The sequence below is a fragment of the Rutilus rutilus genome (assembly GCF_951802725.1).
Source record: "Rutilus rutilus genome assembly, chromosome: 5".
NCBI classification, from domain to species: domain Eukaryota; kingdom Metazoa; phylum Chordata; class Actinopteri; order Cypriniformes; family Leuciscidae; genus Rutilus; species Rutilus rutilus.
In genome coordinates this window covers 35,186,757-35,204,279 of record NC_140213.1, presented here as the reverse complement: position 1 = coordinate 35,204,279, position 17,523 = coordinate 35,186,757, and the positions used below count along the sequence as shown (strand labels likewise).

Genomic DNA, 17,523 nt, shown 5'->3' with positions numbered 1-17,523 from the left:
GTCAAAATTACCAAAAAAAATTACCCTTTAAGCTCAAATGAACAAATGCGATCAAAAGAAAATGAAATACACCACAATAAATAATCAAAATATATGTACTCGATAATGAAATAATAAATATAATTAAATGATGGTATCATAATTGCATTAAAGCATTAATATCCTTAAAAGCATCCTTAAACAAGACAAATATAAATATAATGTTCATAAATATTTGAATTATTACATTTATATTTCTGTTGTAAATAATTATTTGTAATCATAATAATAATATATAAAATTATATTGTGTTAAATGTTGTGAAATATTATGTAATTAGATGTTTTAATGGATATGGAGACGAGATTTTTGTGGTGTATGGACCATTTTCTTTCATCATAAAAAAAATTACTAACTTATGTTTCAACCTCACAACTACAGTCATGTCAGAACAAACACAACAACAAGATACTGTTTATGTGACAAAAACGTGAATATTTGCATTCAGTTGCTACCTTAACCCTTGCCGATCCCTAGTTCAGTTTAGTTTACCTTAAAGCTGCAGATAATTAATTGCATTACATGCATTGACTCGGTCGGACAATCCAAAGAAATTAGTGTGGCATTGGCCCATTGACCACTAACAGTATCGGATGACTTCCTTCAGCGGACAGAACACCAGTCATATCATGGGCCATTTGGGCTGTGTGTATGTGCGCGTGCGTGTTTTTACAGCCTTGCAGCCCTCTGTCACAATGTGCTGATTAACAACATGACAGCCTCTACTTCCTGCTTGGCTTGCATTTTACCACTTTGCAGCCTTAAAGATTGCACCACTTTGTTTCCTTCTCTCTTTTGTTTCCTCCTGTTTTGCCTCAGTGCAGTTTAGCTTCACCAGGAGCGTTTGTCTAAACTGCTGACAGAGGGCCAGGCTTGAATCCTATAATGCCTTCATTTTGAGTTCTTTGATCAGCTCAAAACGTGACTTTCCCCTTCGAATAAACATGTCTGAAGTCAAAAAGTCATACGGCTGTAATGTCATAGCATTCCGGCCACTCTGTAACGTCATGAGAAGAACATTGTGTAGGGCATTCAGTGTGTTCGAAGGGAAAACTTGTGTAGCATTAGCCAACTGTGAGGGTGAAGTGTTTATTTTGTGTGATGAATGCCATGGCGGCGTATTGATTAACTCTCTCCCCTGGTGCTCGTCGGCCTTGCTAAACGGTGAAAATGAAAAATGAAAAGCCCTGTACTGAATTCTCCCCATACAAACCTTAATGAAAAGTCTATAATTACTAGCTGTGGCATGAGATGAAACGGTATTGCTTTAGTAACAGATGAAAGTAAATAACACTAGCTTCCATTAAACGAACTGATTTTGATGGTGCACCAGAGTTAAGCACATCTTTTTTGTCTATTATTTTGTTCAATTCTTGGAAGAAATGACAGGCATTTTACATGGAAATGCGCTTGGATGGTCATGTCTAGATGATAAACCTCTTCTACCTCCTTCTACCAAGGTTACAGATAGGGTTGGTTGACGACACACTCCAAACAAATAGTTTACAAATGCGACATGTGGATTTCACAAGACTTTTTGAAGAGGGTTACCATCTAAACATGATCTATTCAGACTTGACCTCGAGAATTTTTGTGACTTTTTCTTTTCTGAGATAGAACAGAAAGACGTGAAAATAAAGAGGCTCAACCCCACATTTTTCATATTACCACCACAGCTCAACCTTTTTATGTTTGAGCATGCCTGCATACCACTAAGCCATAGCTTAGGTCTGGAAGGTCTGGCTTAGTTTTGGAAGGTCTGAACAGGCACATGAGATCCTGAGTAGGCTAGACTCAAACCCACATTTCCCATATGAGCTCCAAACCTAAAAATATTTATGCTGGAGGAGCATGTGCGCAGACCATTAAGCCATAGCCCATTTTTTGTAAAAAAAATTTTGAAGTTCTGAAAAGGCACATGATTAGAAACTTGATTAGGCCAGACTCAAACCCACATTTCTCATATTAGCACTATGGCTCAACATATTGTCTGAGCGTGTGTGCCAACTGCTAAGCCATAGCTCAGACCATTTTTTTTTTTTTTTTGAGAAGTTCTGAACAGGCACATGGAAACTTGTGGGTTTAAGCCTGGCCAAAGCTCAAATTGTTCATGCCGGAGCATTTGCGCTGAACGCTAAGCCATAGCTCAGACCATGTTTTTTAGTTTTTTTATGTTTCTTTATTTTGGATATGGGAACTTGAGCAGTATAGACTCAACCCCAGATTTCCCAAATAGGCTTCGTGGCTAAAAATATTTATGCTGGAACATGTGCACTTACTGCTAAGCCATGGCTCGGACCTTCTTTTTTGTTTTGAGCAGACCTTTCCTCTCTCTGGCGACGTTACCGCACTCATATTTTACTTCTGGCTATATTTTTGGCTTGTGCTTTCATTATAGAGCAAGAGTGACTATGATGGAAGGACCTGTACAATTCTTTTGAGAAGCACATTCGGTTCACCGTTCTAGATGGAGGAGTGGGAGTTCCCTCGTTCATCAAACCCTCTAGACGCGCAAATTCCACATTGATAGATGAATAAACAGATGAATGTGCCGCAGTCAGGCCGGATTAAAAAGCACTGGAGGGGAAATCTAGAGCAGAGGCTTTGAAGAACAGATTTTTTTTCCCCTCACCAGTTAGATATGTGTGTATATTTAATCATAGCTTTAGCACAAAGAGGGATCATTATCTGCTGCTAATGAGACTGAGCAAATTCAATGAGTTTAAGGGTTGATGGAGACTGTAACACAAGAGCATTGATTGAAGCTCTCTCACCTCCTCTTTCCTCTTCCCTCACGCTCAATAAGTCATTTTATAGAACATGCCTGAACCTTAATGCCGTCTGCACCCAATAGCATCTAATTTGTTGAATTTGTTGTATTCGCTTTGAAAAATTACTTGACATCAAGCATGCTTCCCGTGCCTGCAGTTTTCATCAGCTAGTTTTTTTGAACATCCATCCTGCATATTGAGAAATATTTTTTAAGGAGTTCATGTTTATCATTTGCTATTCTTTGAAATTTTGCCCCGCATCCCTCTCATCGTTGTTCCACCCAATCCCCACATCCACTTCCTCATGCTTTTGTTTGTTTGTCTTTGTTTGTTTGTTTTATCCCATCGGTTCCTTTAGGCCACCAACCTGGCTCCCTCTTCCACCAGTGCCACCCTTTCCCTTACCAATCCTGATGTCTCCATACTAAATTACCAATCTGCACTCTACCAGCCTTCTGCGGCCCCCATGGCTGCCGTGGCCCCCAGGACCATGCCCCTCCAGCCCGGTGCACCACAACTCTGCGCCGCCCGACCCGATCCCTTCCAGCAGGCCCTCATCGTCTGCCCACCTGGCTTCCAAGGTGAGCGCTGTTTTCATTTATACTAAACCCATATATCTTTAGCTGTTACATACAATAAATTATGCTAAAGTTCTAGTTCACACATGAATTACAATTCTGCACTATAGACTTACCCTAGTGTCTTTCCGAACTTGTTTAATGTTATTTTTTCTGTTTTTAAAAAATCTTTACCCAACTCTTTTCATATAACAGCAGTTTATAGTATCTACAGGGTGGCCCATTTATATGGATACACCATAATAACATGGGAATGGTTGGTGATATTAAAGTCCTGTTTGTGGCACATTAGTATATGTGATGGTCACCACCCATCTTGAGGAGTTTGCCCCCTCACATATACTAATGTGCCACAAACAGGACTTTAATATCACCAACCATTCCCATGTTATTACGGTGTATCCATATAAATGGCCCACCCTGTACATCAGACAAATAGGACAAAAAACAACAACATTAAAGTATCATAAAAGTGGTCCACACGACTGGTGCGCTACATTCCAAGGCCTCTTAAGCCACACAATAGATTTATTTGACGAACAGACTACAATTTAAGTCGTTATACATTGACACTTGCTTTCAGATTCAACAATGAAAAAAATGGAAATTTCAGTCAGGTTACCATACGGATAGAAAATACACTGCTTAATTTCTGAAGGATCATGTGACACTGAAGATAAGAGTAATTGCTTCTGAAAAATTCATGAAACAAAATGAGCTGTTTCATAAATTTGGCCATCTAATTATGTTTACCTTGTTATTTCTTCCCAGGTTTGCAAGCATCACCCTCTAAACACACTGGCTACTCAGTGCGGATGGAGAATGCAGTTCCCATAGTAACACAGGCCCAACCTCTACAGATCCAGTCAGGCCTTCTGACACAGGTATAGCCAGACATTGCCCCCATTGCCATAGCAATACAAAGCCACATTTCCTAAACTAATTACACCCCTCAGCCTTTCCCAAATTCTCAATTACATCCGAATTTGGCTCCAACCAAAGAGCAATTAGCATGACCTACTTTGTTTTAATGATAAAAGTATAATTCACTTTCCCTTTAACAAAATCAAGAAGACACTCTCATTTCATGGCAAATAGATTAATTGAAGCCAGGTTGGATTTATCTCATGATGCTCTGCTGTATCAATGGGAGTGACCTGCCTTTACCCTGCCAGAGATTTTACCCCACTGATGGTTTGCTTTCCTGCTTCCACTAAGGTCCAGGGAACTCTGCTCCTTTCCTGGAGTTAGAGGAAGTCAAGCTTTGATGAGCAAGGCTGAGGTTGGCTTTAAATGAGGTCTGTGAGTGCTGAGGGATTTGTCTACCCTCTGGAGCCGCAAGGAAGGGCCCAGACGGCTTTTAAAATTTGAGACAGGGTGGGGAGGTTCAGAGCCGTTTAGCTAATTTGTAATTTATCCTCAACATTTCCTAGAGCTCTTGCTGCTGTTTTAAGACTCTACTCTTCTGCTTGAAAGAATAGTTCAGCCAAAAATGAAAATGATTTACTCACACTCATGTTGTTTCAAACTTGTGTGACTTACTTTCTTCAGTGAAACATAAAAGGTGAATTTTTGAGCAGTATTCTGGCCACACTTTTAAATTGAATGAAAGTAAAGGAGGAGAGTAGCTGTGAAGCTCCAAAATGACCAAATAAATAGCATAAAAGTATCAGAAAAGTGTTCTTTTCCAAGTCTTCTGAGGCGTTGTGTGAGGAACAGACCAGAATTTAAGTCGATTTTTACTGAAACTCTTGATATGCATTCTAGCTGTCCTTGGCATGTTCATGAGAGTTCATGAAAGAATTAGCAATACCCAATTTGTGAATGAAACATTGTTTTGAATCAGATCTTTTCAGTGAATCTGTTGATCCCATTCATAAAAGCAGGCTGAATAATTGATTAACATATTAAACTGAATCAGTTCTTGAATTCATAACACTCATTCCATCACAGCAGTTGACAGCTTACTAGAGGAAACGTTTATCTGTGAATAACAATCTAAATGGTCTATTTTATCACACAAAGCTATAATATGGCTTAAGAAATATGGCGCACAAGTCATATGTACCACTCTTATGATATTTTTACAATGTAAAAAAAAAAGTTTGAAGCTCCAGTCTCCATTCAGATTTATTAAAGTTTGAAGCTTCAAACAACATGGCAGTGAGTAAATGCTGCATAATTTGTATTTTTAGTTGAGCTATTCCTTCAGATAAAGTCTACATATGCTGAAAGACAGGGACCGAGGTCAGGGTGACGAGGTTCACAACGGTTTAGCTAATTGTAATTCGTCTACAATCTTTTCCAGTCTTGCTTATGTCGCTGTTTCGTGACTACGCTCTATTTCTTAAGTACTTCACAGCGTCTTTATTGTTCCTCACGTACAGGAAAGCCTGTGCATAAAGTGATTATCGGAGCACTGCATTGGGAAAGGCAGTTTCTCCCGAGTAAAGATTGGGGATACTTGTTTATCATTTCTCCAGGGCCTAAACCGCCCATTCTTCCCCCCTTCAACCCAATCAGCCAAACCACATCACTCCTGGTGCCAGTGGAGTGGGATTCTAGAAGGCCTCAGCTTTTATCTAGAACAGGAATGCAGAAAATGCGAAAACAATTGGCGAGAGAGCGGCGGTGCTTTCAGAGCCCTGGGGGTGACAAAAGGCTTTCACCCTGTGAGGGCAGAAAAGCTGTTAGGGGGGTAGTCGCAGAGATGGCCTTGCATGGAAAACTCTTATCTGGGTTAGCGTTCCAGGCCAGACGGAACAATTACACAACCCGACCCAGAGTGAGAAAGGAGGATGCAAAGTGTCAGGAATGTAGGCAAAGGGCTTTGGGGACATAGTTCTGATGAAATTATTTGTGTCATGGGCGGAAGAAGTATGCAGAGGTGTTGCCACATACTGAAAGTATGCACTTTTATGCAAAGTTAAGGCTAAATTAAATAGGCTAAAAAACTGTTTCTCTCAGTTAAGCTGTAATTTATATACAATGTAAACTGTATGTTTATATATATTATTAATAAAGCGCTTCAAAAATAAAATAAAATGACAATGATAAGCTGATTATAGTTTGAGAGTAACATACTGAGTACATAATACCAATCCCATGCACTCTTGTGATAAAGTTGACCTTAAATTGCCAGAATTCCTGAAAAAGGCCCAGATTCACACCTCTCACAATGATAAATGCCGTTCAAACATCGTAAAAGCATTTTTTTTCCCCACTTTTTCTCCATCACTTCTCCTTTTGTGCAAGTGCTTTGGCCCATACAGATGGGCCGGTAAATAGATGTGCAAAGAGTATTAAAGAAACAATTCATTAGTTGTACATTAAACTGCTAATCAATAAAGCTGCATTAAACTATTAGAGCTGCAGGCACTCTTCTCCAAGCTCACGTCTCTGGGCAAATTATGCCTGGCACTCCTCGCTCTCCTCACCCGCCATACAAAACAGCTCCTCACAAAGCCTCTGAATGGGGGCCCCTGAATTTAATTAAAGTCAGAGCTGATTTGGAAAATGTCTCGCACATCAGCACACTGCCTGGGAGATGCCACATCTCTTTATTAAGGCAGGGTCTTATCTTTTTTATAGACATGAGCCAAGGCCGTAACGCAGTATGCAGGGCCCCATCTCAGACCCTCATCTATGTAGATACGGTGCCAAGGTATCGAGGGAGAGAAATGAATGAAGTTCCAACGAAAGTGGCCCAAGCTTTTTTGTTATTCCGCAGGGAGATCTTTTATGTTGTCCATAATTTGCTTCTTCAAAGCCGTCCTGCTCGCTTCTTCATTTTCTGACCAAGAGAATAATTACTAAAGAAGATGGATGCATTATAAAATTCTCCTGTACACATTTAGGTATTTTTGTGTTGTTTTCCAGTACAAATATCTAAACATTTTTAAATGGCCATAAATTTACATTTACATGAAAAATGTATCAAAATGAAGTGAGTTTATGCTTAAAACAAGAAAAAAAATGTTTTTCCTCTGTGATTTAAGTTTATTTTTCTGACCCCATTGGCAGATATTTTATCTGGCTTTAAGCACTCAATTTGATACATTTTTTTGTTTTTTTCAGAAAACTAAATTTTATATCTTAAATAATTGTGCATCTCCAGTAAAGGAATCTTGATTTAAGAATGTTTAAATATTTGTACTGGAAATAAAAAGTAAGAAAACCATTTTTTTGCAGTGTGTGATGTCTCTAGGCCCAAACGCTGATGCTGCTGTGTCTTAAATAACTAAATGACCCCTTTGGTGGTTGTTTGGCACAGTTTATCACTTACTAGCGGTCATTTTCTCTAAATAGCCATATCCTTTTTCTCCTCTCTAAATATGTGGGTGCAGTCCCCTGGCCTGTTTAGCTGCGGTGCAACCCTGCGATTTGATGTGCCGGGTTACGGGGTCTTTACACTGACTGCAATTAAATAGCTCGAGGTCAACGGAGTCCGTGTGCTGTTGGTTGCTAGTAGGCGTTCATATCCTACTCGACTGCAATGTCCAACTAAATTGGATCACATGAGCTCTACTATCTGTAGATTTTTTGACCTTCTGCTGGAGATGTACCTCACTTTTTTTTGGTGCTAACCCTCTGTTTTCCTTCCATCCTGACCTTGCAGCAGGCCTGGCCATCTGGTACTCAACAGATTCTCCTTCCGCCAGCGTGGCAGCAGCTCACACACACTTCAGTGCAACACGCCACCGTCATCCCCGACTCCATGACCAGTTCGCAGCCTCTGGCCAACTGGAGGTTAGTTGCCACTATACCATTTTGACTGCCATTTTGTTTGACCGTTGGCAAATGGGGAGTGTTCGAGAAACCATATTTTTTGCAATAGATTCAAACAGTGCCCGTCCACTTTTTCAGCTGCTTTGAAGTGTTTAAGAGTTTTAAGCCATGAACCAAACCAACCAGCTAAAAGGTGAATCACAAATTAATTAAAAACGATGGAGAAAATAAAACTTTGATGTTGATTATATAAATAGAAAGAGAGTTATGGAAAATATGGAAATATTTTAAATAAGAAAATATTTAACTTGGGAGACTGACTATGATGTAATTCACAATATTTATTGGGAGTGGGTGCTAAAGTGTTCATTTGATTGTCGCAATTATCTGATTGGTGGAGATTTCTTTGCAGAATCATGGGTAATGTTGTTTTTCACCAAGAATTCCGTTGTTGAACATTATTTAAAAAAATAATTCAAAATAATGCAGGCTGAGGGCTTCAACAAAAGCATTTCCCATCGATTAGCAACCTCGTAACTCAGAGTTGGTCTGTCTTTAAAGGTTTATAAGTTATCGTTCAAAATCAATTCCCTATGGAGAAAATGTGATTTTCTTTACTTCTGTTAAACTGTTTCGCTCTATTTCGTTGAGATGTTGGTGCCACAGAAGCTTTTATTTTTTTGTTTCTTTTATTTAGCTGAGCAGATCTGGTAAAATTTCGTCATGTTTAATAGGGTTTCCATTAGTATTTCGAAACCAATTATATCCTCTCAAAAACATAACTTATACCATGCTGATTATAAACAGGTCATGTGGAACTCAACCGATCTGTTTTTACGATATCATGACTGGTGATGCATATATTTCACGATAGTTCAGTACCGCAACACTGGGTTTTAATAATCTCCTAGATTATTAACTAAGCAGAATGAATTATCTAGGTTGCTTAGTCTGCAAATGCACCTACAAAGCCAACATGCCTTTGAATTATTCATTTGGAATGCAGGAAGAGAATATTTTAAGACTGATACTCATTATATTCTGGATTTGTTTAGAATTCATGTTGGTTTCTTGCATTAGAACAGTGAGTGCAGGAGCGTGTCTATGGCTAGGACAGGGTAATGGAGTCAGGTCGTGCTGACCTGCATGATGTGAACGTATTACAGAAGAATATCTGCAGATCATCACATCAGCGCCTTAAGCTCAGCCCGAAGGGCTCTATAGTCCCAGTCCGGTTGGAAAAGTGTCGCACTTTTACTGCAGAGATCCTCCTCTGAGATCTATTGCTGTTCTGTTCTCTTCTCCTCTGCTATTTGCTGTAGTCACTGCTGCCTCCTCTGGCCAAATGTTGCATTGCATTTATTCTTCATTGAGATACAGTTGTAGTTGATGATTGAAGACGGTGATACAGATATCTAAATTCTAGTTAGTAAAAAATAACAATGTTTATTCCTATGTATAAAGTATTAAATTTTTAGTATTGCTGTAGTAGTAAAAAAAAAAAGACCATTACATTAAGGAGTTGCATACATTTTATCTGTAGAATATTTTTTTTGTTCTCCAGTAGAGCATTGTACACTACAAATATCCTATTTTTAATTATGTGTGTTTGGTTTGACAGTAAAACATTTAAACATCCTTAAAAAAGGTACAGTAAATTCACACAAAAAAAGCTAAATATCACAAAATGCTAAGAATATTTTTTAAAGTATGTATCTTGAATAAATGATAAATCTGTAGGTCTATAAAGCAAAATTATTTAGTAAAAAAATAATTTTTTTAGTGTAAAGCCTTCAGTAAGTGTATTTTGTCTCATTCCATTACATATTTATCATTTGGATTAAGCATATCTATTCATATTATCTGGCAATTTTGCTAGCCAGGTAAATTTGTCTTGTTGAACGAATGTTTAGAAGACTTACAAGTTACTGATCAAACAGATTCTTTTAGATTAATATTATTATATATTAATATACACTACTGCTCAAAAGTTTGTTGTCAGGAAGATTTTTTTCAAAGCAATCAATCAGCATATTAGAATGATTTCTGAAAGATCATGTGACACTGAAGACTGGAGTAATGATGCTGAAAATTCACTTTAAAATATGTTAAAATAGAAACACTCATTTTTAAATTGCAATAATATTTCATAATAATAATCTGTTTTACTGTATTTGTGATCTTATAAATGCAGCTTAGGTGAGCATAAGAGACTTCTTTGAAAAACATTACTGGTTGTTAGTGTAGTCTTTATAGGTGATGCTCATTGTTTCGTTTCAGGAATTCACATCCCCATGGCAGCCATTACAATCCCATTATGCAACAGCCAGCCTTACTGGCGGGTCACGTCACCCTGCCCTCTCAGCAACCTCTCAATGTGGGTGTGGCTCATGTCATGAGACAGCCATCAAACAACAGCTCCTCCTCCAAAAAGAACAAGCAGCACCAGATAAACAACAGGTCAGAAAACCCTTACTAATAAAACTAAGACATGGCATCAGATGGGAATATTCATATATGTTGGTATTTAAATGGTACCTCAATGAATGCCAGGGTATATTGTTAAAAAACATTCGTACTGAAATGAACTTTAGAATTGTTTCATTCTTTCTTAGGAACGTGTCCGCATACGACGCGCCCTCCACCCAGACTGTGACGTCCCCACAGCGCTCCAAACGAGTGAAGGAGAACACCCCTCCTCGGTGCGCCGTGGTTCAGAACGGCCCGTCTTCGACGTGTGCCCCATCACAGACCTGCGGAGGAGGGGGATGGGGAGGCGAGCAGGCATGTAGCACCACTCGAGACCACCACGGTCAACACAACCCACCGCGTCAAACCATCGTGATCCCCGACACTCCCAGCCCGGCCGTCAGCATCATCACCATCAGCAGCGACACGGATGAGGAGGACGACCTCAAACAGCCCACTAACACCAGGTCGGAAAAATGGGACGAGCCATTTTAGCACACATTAGTTCTGTAATATGACATATTTTTGAGCGAAAGTGGGAAGTGATTTAGGACAGAACTTGATTATATCCTTCAGGATTTGATTGTGTTTTTATTAGGGTATAATATTATTGGTTAAAGGAATAGTTCACTCAAAAATGAAAATTCTGTCATCATTTACTCACCCTCAAGATGTTTCAAACCTGTATGAATTTCTCTCTTCTGCTGAACACAAAGGAAGATATTTTGAAGAATGTCGATAACCAGACAGTTGTTGGACCCCATTGACTTGAATGGAAGTGAATGGGGTCATCAACTGTCTGGTTATCAACATTGACAGAAAAGTGAACTATTCCTTTAATATTTTCCTTGGTCATGTCAAATCATTTCAGAGGTGAAGAAAGTTATTACATTTTGATGAAAGATTATAAAAATGATTTGTTTTCTGTGGAATAACTGATCTGTTATCTTATGAATATGATATAAAATGAATATGAATAATCTTGCACAATAAGACCAGGGACATTTATTGATCAGGGAAAAAAATAAAACTTTTAAATACCTGTTCAGCTCAGGGAAAATACCAGATAATGCTTTGGAAATGAATTTGGTAGTCTTGGGAGTTGGACAAATATTACATTGTGCATCATTACACAAAACAATGTTTGAATAAATTTACATGCATATTACGTAGTTTTTTATTTCCAATGAACCTGTTTTGCCTTTTCACAGCACGTCATCTAAACATAGGAAGAATGTCATCAGCTGTGTGACGGTCCATGATTCCCCTGACTCTGACTCCAGCAATACCAGCCCTTACGCTGTGGAGTCCCGGGCTAATGGTCCCAACGCCAACAGCTACGACTCCAAAGTTGCTGTCCTGGACAACTACAGCAACGGGAACCCCCGCACAATCATCATCCCCCCACTGAAGAGCCAGACCAGCGAGAATCTGGGAGAGTGTGATAGACTCTTGCCTGGTGAGACAGGGGAAGGGCTGATAAGATGACAGAGAAAAACGGGCATCTGGCAGGGCCTGAATCAAGCATCAATTTAAAGGGACAGTTCACTGACAGCCTCTGATGTGCAGTGTTGATTTATTTAGTAGATTTATGTGCCTTTTCAAAAGCTATAGATAGTAAAACAATTTATAGAGGTAATTCAAACAACTCAGATCTGTTAACATTTGTCAGAAGAATATTTTATTACAATGCAAGCTTGAATGTGATAAGCACTATTGTTTTGAAACATTACTATGCAGCTTTCGCGAATACTCGATTCTAATTGGTCAACCGTAGCATTCTGCAGACAAATTTTTACAAGGACCGCTAAACTAAAATTGATCCAGGCAAGCAATTTCCAACATAGCTGTGCTAATTTCATTTATTTATTTATTAACACAATATAACCATTTTTTATTCATTGATTATTTGTTGGTTTACTTTTATTTTTATTTGATCGCAATCTGTCAGTCAAAACTTCTAATGTTATTTCCAAAAATATATGTTTTTTATTTTATGTGGTTATTTAAAGTAATATAATAAATATTTCCAACAATATATCAATTAATATTTCCAATGTTTTTTCCCAAACAAAATATTTAAATTTTTTATGTGGTTATTTAACATAATATAATAAATATTTCCAACAATTTTACAAATGTATTTTTTTTTTTTTTTTACATATCAATATTTCCCAAATGTTCCTAATTTATTTTTTTATTTATAATATTTCCAACACAAATATATAAATTTTTATATTTATTTATTTATTTCAGTAAGTAGCCTTGTAACAATTGGGATAAGAAGTGCCAACTGTAACGTAAGAAGTTAACATACCATTTTTTTATTCATTCCAACAGACATGATGAACCACCAGAACTCTACCTACAAGTTCAAAATCTCCAACGGGGGCTTGTCTGGAAACATCCACTCGTCGGGAGGCGTATCGTACCGACAGCAGCGCACGGGGCCACACCCCTTTCAGCAGCAGCAGCCTCTAAATCTCAGCCAGGTATTTCAGTCAAGAATTTCACATCTGGTTTCATAGTTCATAAATTTATCCACCACAAAAGTAATGCATTATTGCTTTGTGTAGGCTCAGCAGCACATGGCAATTGAGCGCAACGGAGGTCACCGGCGGCAGCAGGCCTACATCACCCCCACTATGGCCACCCAGGCTCAGTATTCCTTCCACAACAGCCCCACCCACACAGCTAACGTTCATCCCCACTTGGCCCCCCCTCATCTGTCCGGGCAACACCTCTACACCTACACTGGCCCCACGGCCCTGGGCTCCACCGGCACGGTGGCCCACCTGGTCGCTTCGCAGGGTTCGGCCCGTCACGCAGTCCAGCACGCCAGCTACCCGCCGGGCATCGTCCACCAGGTGCCTGTCAGCATGGGCCACCGCGTGCTGCCCTCGCCCACCCTGCACCATGGCCAGTACCAGGCCCAATTTGCGCACCAGACCTACATCAGCGCTTCTCCTGCCTCCACTGTCTACACTGGATACCCGCTGAGCCCCACCAAGATGAACCAGTACCCTTACCTCTAAAGCTGAAACACTGGAGCCCAGCCAATCGCTGCTTACCATTTCTACCCTTATCCCACCTAGAGACAGAGAGACACGCTGAAGCCTATCGACCCTTAACCCCCATCCCCTTGTTCCTTTCATGCTTAAACTTGAAGACAATGAAGATGCCGATGGATAGAGGAAGTGTATTCTCGGAGGGAACGGAAGGGTACTGAGGAGCTTTCTTTTTGCTGAGTTTTATTTTGCCTTCTCAAAAGGGCCAGTTAACAATTTATTTTGTGATCTGGAGGTTTTGTTTCTCTTAAAACAGAAGTCGAAGAAGGTTCTTGCTTTTGTTAGTTTCTTTTACAACAAGGTCTCATCAGCAGGCCGTTTGGGAGAGACAGAGTTTCGTTCGGCGGAGATTTTGTTGGCTTTTCCCTTTCTTGAAATCATTCACCGACTGTTTGAGCCCGAGGTCAGGACGTGGATGTTTTGAATTCCTACGAGAATTTTTTTTGGATGAGGTGAAATACGGATATCTGCTGCTCTTCAAAGAAAAAAAAAAAAAAAACATAACGATGGCCTTGAACTGTCTTAAACGTTTCCAAATTACTTGCGGCGAACGGTATTGTGCATACTCCGCCGCGCTCTCCGACAAAAACACCTGGAGGAATCTTCTGGAAATAGGACGACAAAACTTTCTAGTGTATTTATAGACTTTTCTTTGTTTGTGTTCACATTTAGAAAAGAAAAATACGTTTGTCATACCGTAGAACATTAGCTGGGCCCCTCTTTGTAGAATGTAGCAGTCTGCACCCGTTGATTTAATGAAGAACCTTTCTTATACCAATAGATTCTTGTTTTTCCTCTTTCAATGTGATTGCACAAAGTGGTTACAATAACATAGGCATGTTCAACATGGTAGTCGGTCGTGCGTTTGCGTGCATGTGTGCGCTCAGCACATCTGTGCGACGTATTCCTCCACAGTCTTAGGTTTATCATTGTTACCTCGTAGTGCCTTACATATATTACGACAGTTTACTTGGCTGGAAACCCTCTAGAACCAGATGCTAGTCAGAGAGTTGGCTCCTAGGTTGAACATCTTCATCGTTTCGTGTGTTTTTTTGTTTTTTTTTAAGTTCCAGGATTAAGCATTAGCCCTAAACGTTATTTAAACGCTTCTCGTTTAGCGTGCATGAGATCTTTTACATTTACAGATACTTGCCTGGGGTAATGAACCAAAGTTGTCATTTAAAGATAAGTAACTTTTGTTCGGGATAGTGGATATAATTATATAGCGTATTTACTGTACATACCGTAGCTATGCGTTTTAGTCACCTTGCAATCAATGCGATGTCGCTGATTTTAGGCTGTATATGTCATAAAAGGGAGACTAAACCAATATTTCATGGGAAAAGCCAAGTGTCGTTCAATCATTTGGAGACTGGGCTGCACAGTTTGTTTAAAGTTAAATAAAACATACCAGGTTTGAAGAGGTTGTCTGTTTATGGAAGGCTGGACTTGGTTCAGAAACCTGGGAGGGTTCGAGAAGGAGAGTCTTGTTAGGCGTTGGAGAGACTGAGGTGCTTGTGGATTTTGATGGGAATTGTTGGGAGAGGGAGAGGGCAAATTCCACATTTTTAATGAGAATTGCATGTTGGCTTTGAGCACGTTGGTAGATGCCGAAGGAAGCCGTGCAGCAAGATTGCACACAACACTCTGTTTTAAGCGTTCGTTCGAGGTTCTACGAAGATCTGTGGTGTTTTTATTCTCACGTACACCTTGGGGTTTCAAACAGCCCCGTGTTGCATGACATATCTGCAACAACATGCACCGTAAATCAAAATTGGCTGTCTTTTTCACTGTTTGTCTTACCATAGGAATCACTTATGCTACAGGCGTCCTGTCAGTAAAGAGATAACGAAAGTGTAGAAAACTGTGGGCCAATGCTTGTCTTTTTGCTGCTTAATTTAAGGTTCAATATGCTAGCCAATCGTTCACATTGTGTCCTAACCATGCGCTCTGTAATAAACCAGTTAAAAAGAAAAGAAAAGTTTATATAGTACTTTATATACCCTACCGTTGAAATGTTTGGGGTCAGTGAGATTTTGCTTTTAAAGAAATTCATATTTTTATTCAGCAAAGCATTAAATTGACCAGAAGTGACAGTAAAACCATATTATAATAAGAAGAAGAAGAAAAAAATATATATAATTCAAATAAATGCTGTTCTTTTGAACTTTCTATTCTTCAAAGAATCCTGAAAAAAATGGTTTTCACAAATATATTAAGCAGAAAAAACTGTTTTCAACATTGTTAGTAGAATAAATGCACCAAATCCACATATTAGACTGATTTCTGAAGGATCATGTGTCACTTAAGACTGGAGTAATGATGCTGAAAATTCACAGGAATAAATTACATTTTATAATACATTTTCAAAATATTTTACTGTATTATTAAGTAAATAGTGTAGCTTAGTAAGCATTAAAAAAAAAAAAAAAAAAAACATTACCAACCCCAAATTTTTGAAGAGTTGGGCACCCACAAAGAAAAGGAAAACTAAAAGTTTATTTTAAAGTTTTATAATCACTTAAGTATGGAATGGAAGGAAAACTAAATAATAACCAAAACAAAAGAATAAGCATTCACATCAAATTGAATTAAAATAAATAAAAAGAAAAGAAAAATTACATTTATGGGTTTTTGTATTTTGTGATGATGGGCTGGGTAGCCCCGCCCACAGTGAAATCTCATTGGTCCAACATTTTCTGACATGTTCTGGTTGGCTGTGGAGGTTATGTGCCAGGTTAGGACACAGTGTTTGTTTTATTTTTATGTTGGGCACATCAAATATATCCCCTTCTGCCCTCACGCCACAAAACTTGCATTTGAAGTAGTTTTTACTTTGAGATGTTTCTATATTATTGTTTTATTTCACTAGGTATATTGTTTTCTCATAGAGAGTGTTGCAATAATGTTCGTGGATGTGTATTATTGTTTTATGTTATATGTCAAGCATCATTTGTTTGATTTCTGGTGGTCAATATGTAACTGTGATGTTTAATATTCATACGTGGACCCTCGTCTGGTAGGAAGCATAAGTGCTCAGCCAAGATCTCACACCAGTTACGTTGTACCCGAGCCTTCAGTTTGATAGCTTGTCAGATTGATTCGTTAGGCTGTGTATTACGACGTAGGATGCCTATAGATGTTTTGTTGTTTTTGTTGTGCATATGTTAAGCTTAAGTTGGATGCTCATTCAAGCACACAGTTAAGAAAGGCTCCTTCGATGATACTCCCATAAAACATTCCATTCCGGAAGGAGCCATTTCTGACCGCACTGATCTGTAGTCTCCAAGTCTGTCTCACCTCACAGGGACCGACCTGTACGACCAAATTGGGACTCCGCTGGCATTTAAGGAGTTTTGGTTCTTCCCACCAAAGAAATTCAGCATGTCATTGATGTGCAGACGTCTCTCTTGCTGTAATGGAGAAGGAAGAGTGAGTTTCACTGACATTTAGAAAAATAAAAACATTAATAAAAAAGGTTAGATCAGGTCGGTGACAGAAAGGAACCTGTAAATGGCATACTAAAACGCAAAGTAGAAAAGACACAAATAATGCGCTCTCACGTTCTCAGATTTAATCCAGTGTTTCGTACCTTTCTCATACGTTTTGTCATGTTAGTGTGGACAGAACTCCCGATTTTGGATCTAATAAGTGGATTTGTGTAAAAAATAAGGCCCTCACATTTTTTAGAAAAAAGAAAATGTCAGTGCCACACTTTATTTCATTTATTAAAGCTGCGGTGTGTAATTATTTACTCCTGAAGAGTATAAACACTGTGGCGCTTTAAAAATGGCTTCACTTTGACGTGGGATCAACCAATGGTGTGAGATGGGGGCGTGGCTATCAGTCAGTCCAACCAATGGAAAATTG

General features: G+C 39.0%; 1 protein-coding gene across 1 annotated transcript in view; it reads left to right on the top strand.

Moving 5' to 3' along the window:
- The window catches only part of hipk2 (homeodomain interacting protein kinase 2), a 92,205-nt gene extending 76,586 nt beyond the window's left edge, over positions 1–15,619 (top strand). The window contains 8 exon segments of the mRNA XM_084409997.1: positions 3,169–3,391; positions 4,160–4,272; positions 8,007–8,137; positions 10,397–10,576; positions 10,732–11,052; positions 11,797–12,044; positions 12,926–13,077; positions 13,162–15,619. Of these exon segments, the coding sequence (XP_084266123.1) occupies positions 3,169–3,391; positions 4,160–4,272; positions 8,007–8,137; positions 10,397–10,576; positions 10,732–11,052; positions 11,797–12,044; positions 12,926–13,077; positions 13,162–13,620 (1,827 nt within the window). The 3' untranslated portion in view covers positions 13,621–15,619.
- Positions 15,620–17,523: the final 1,904 nt, after the last annotated feature.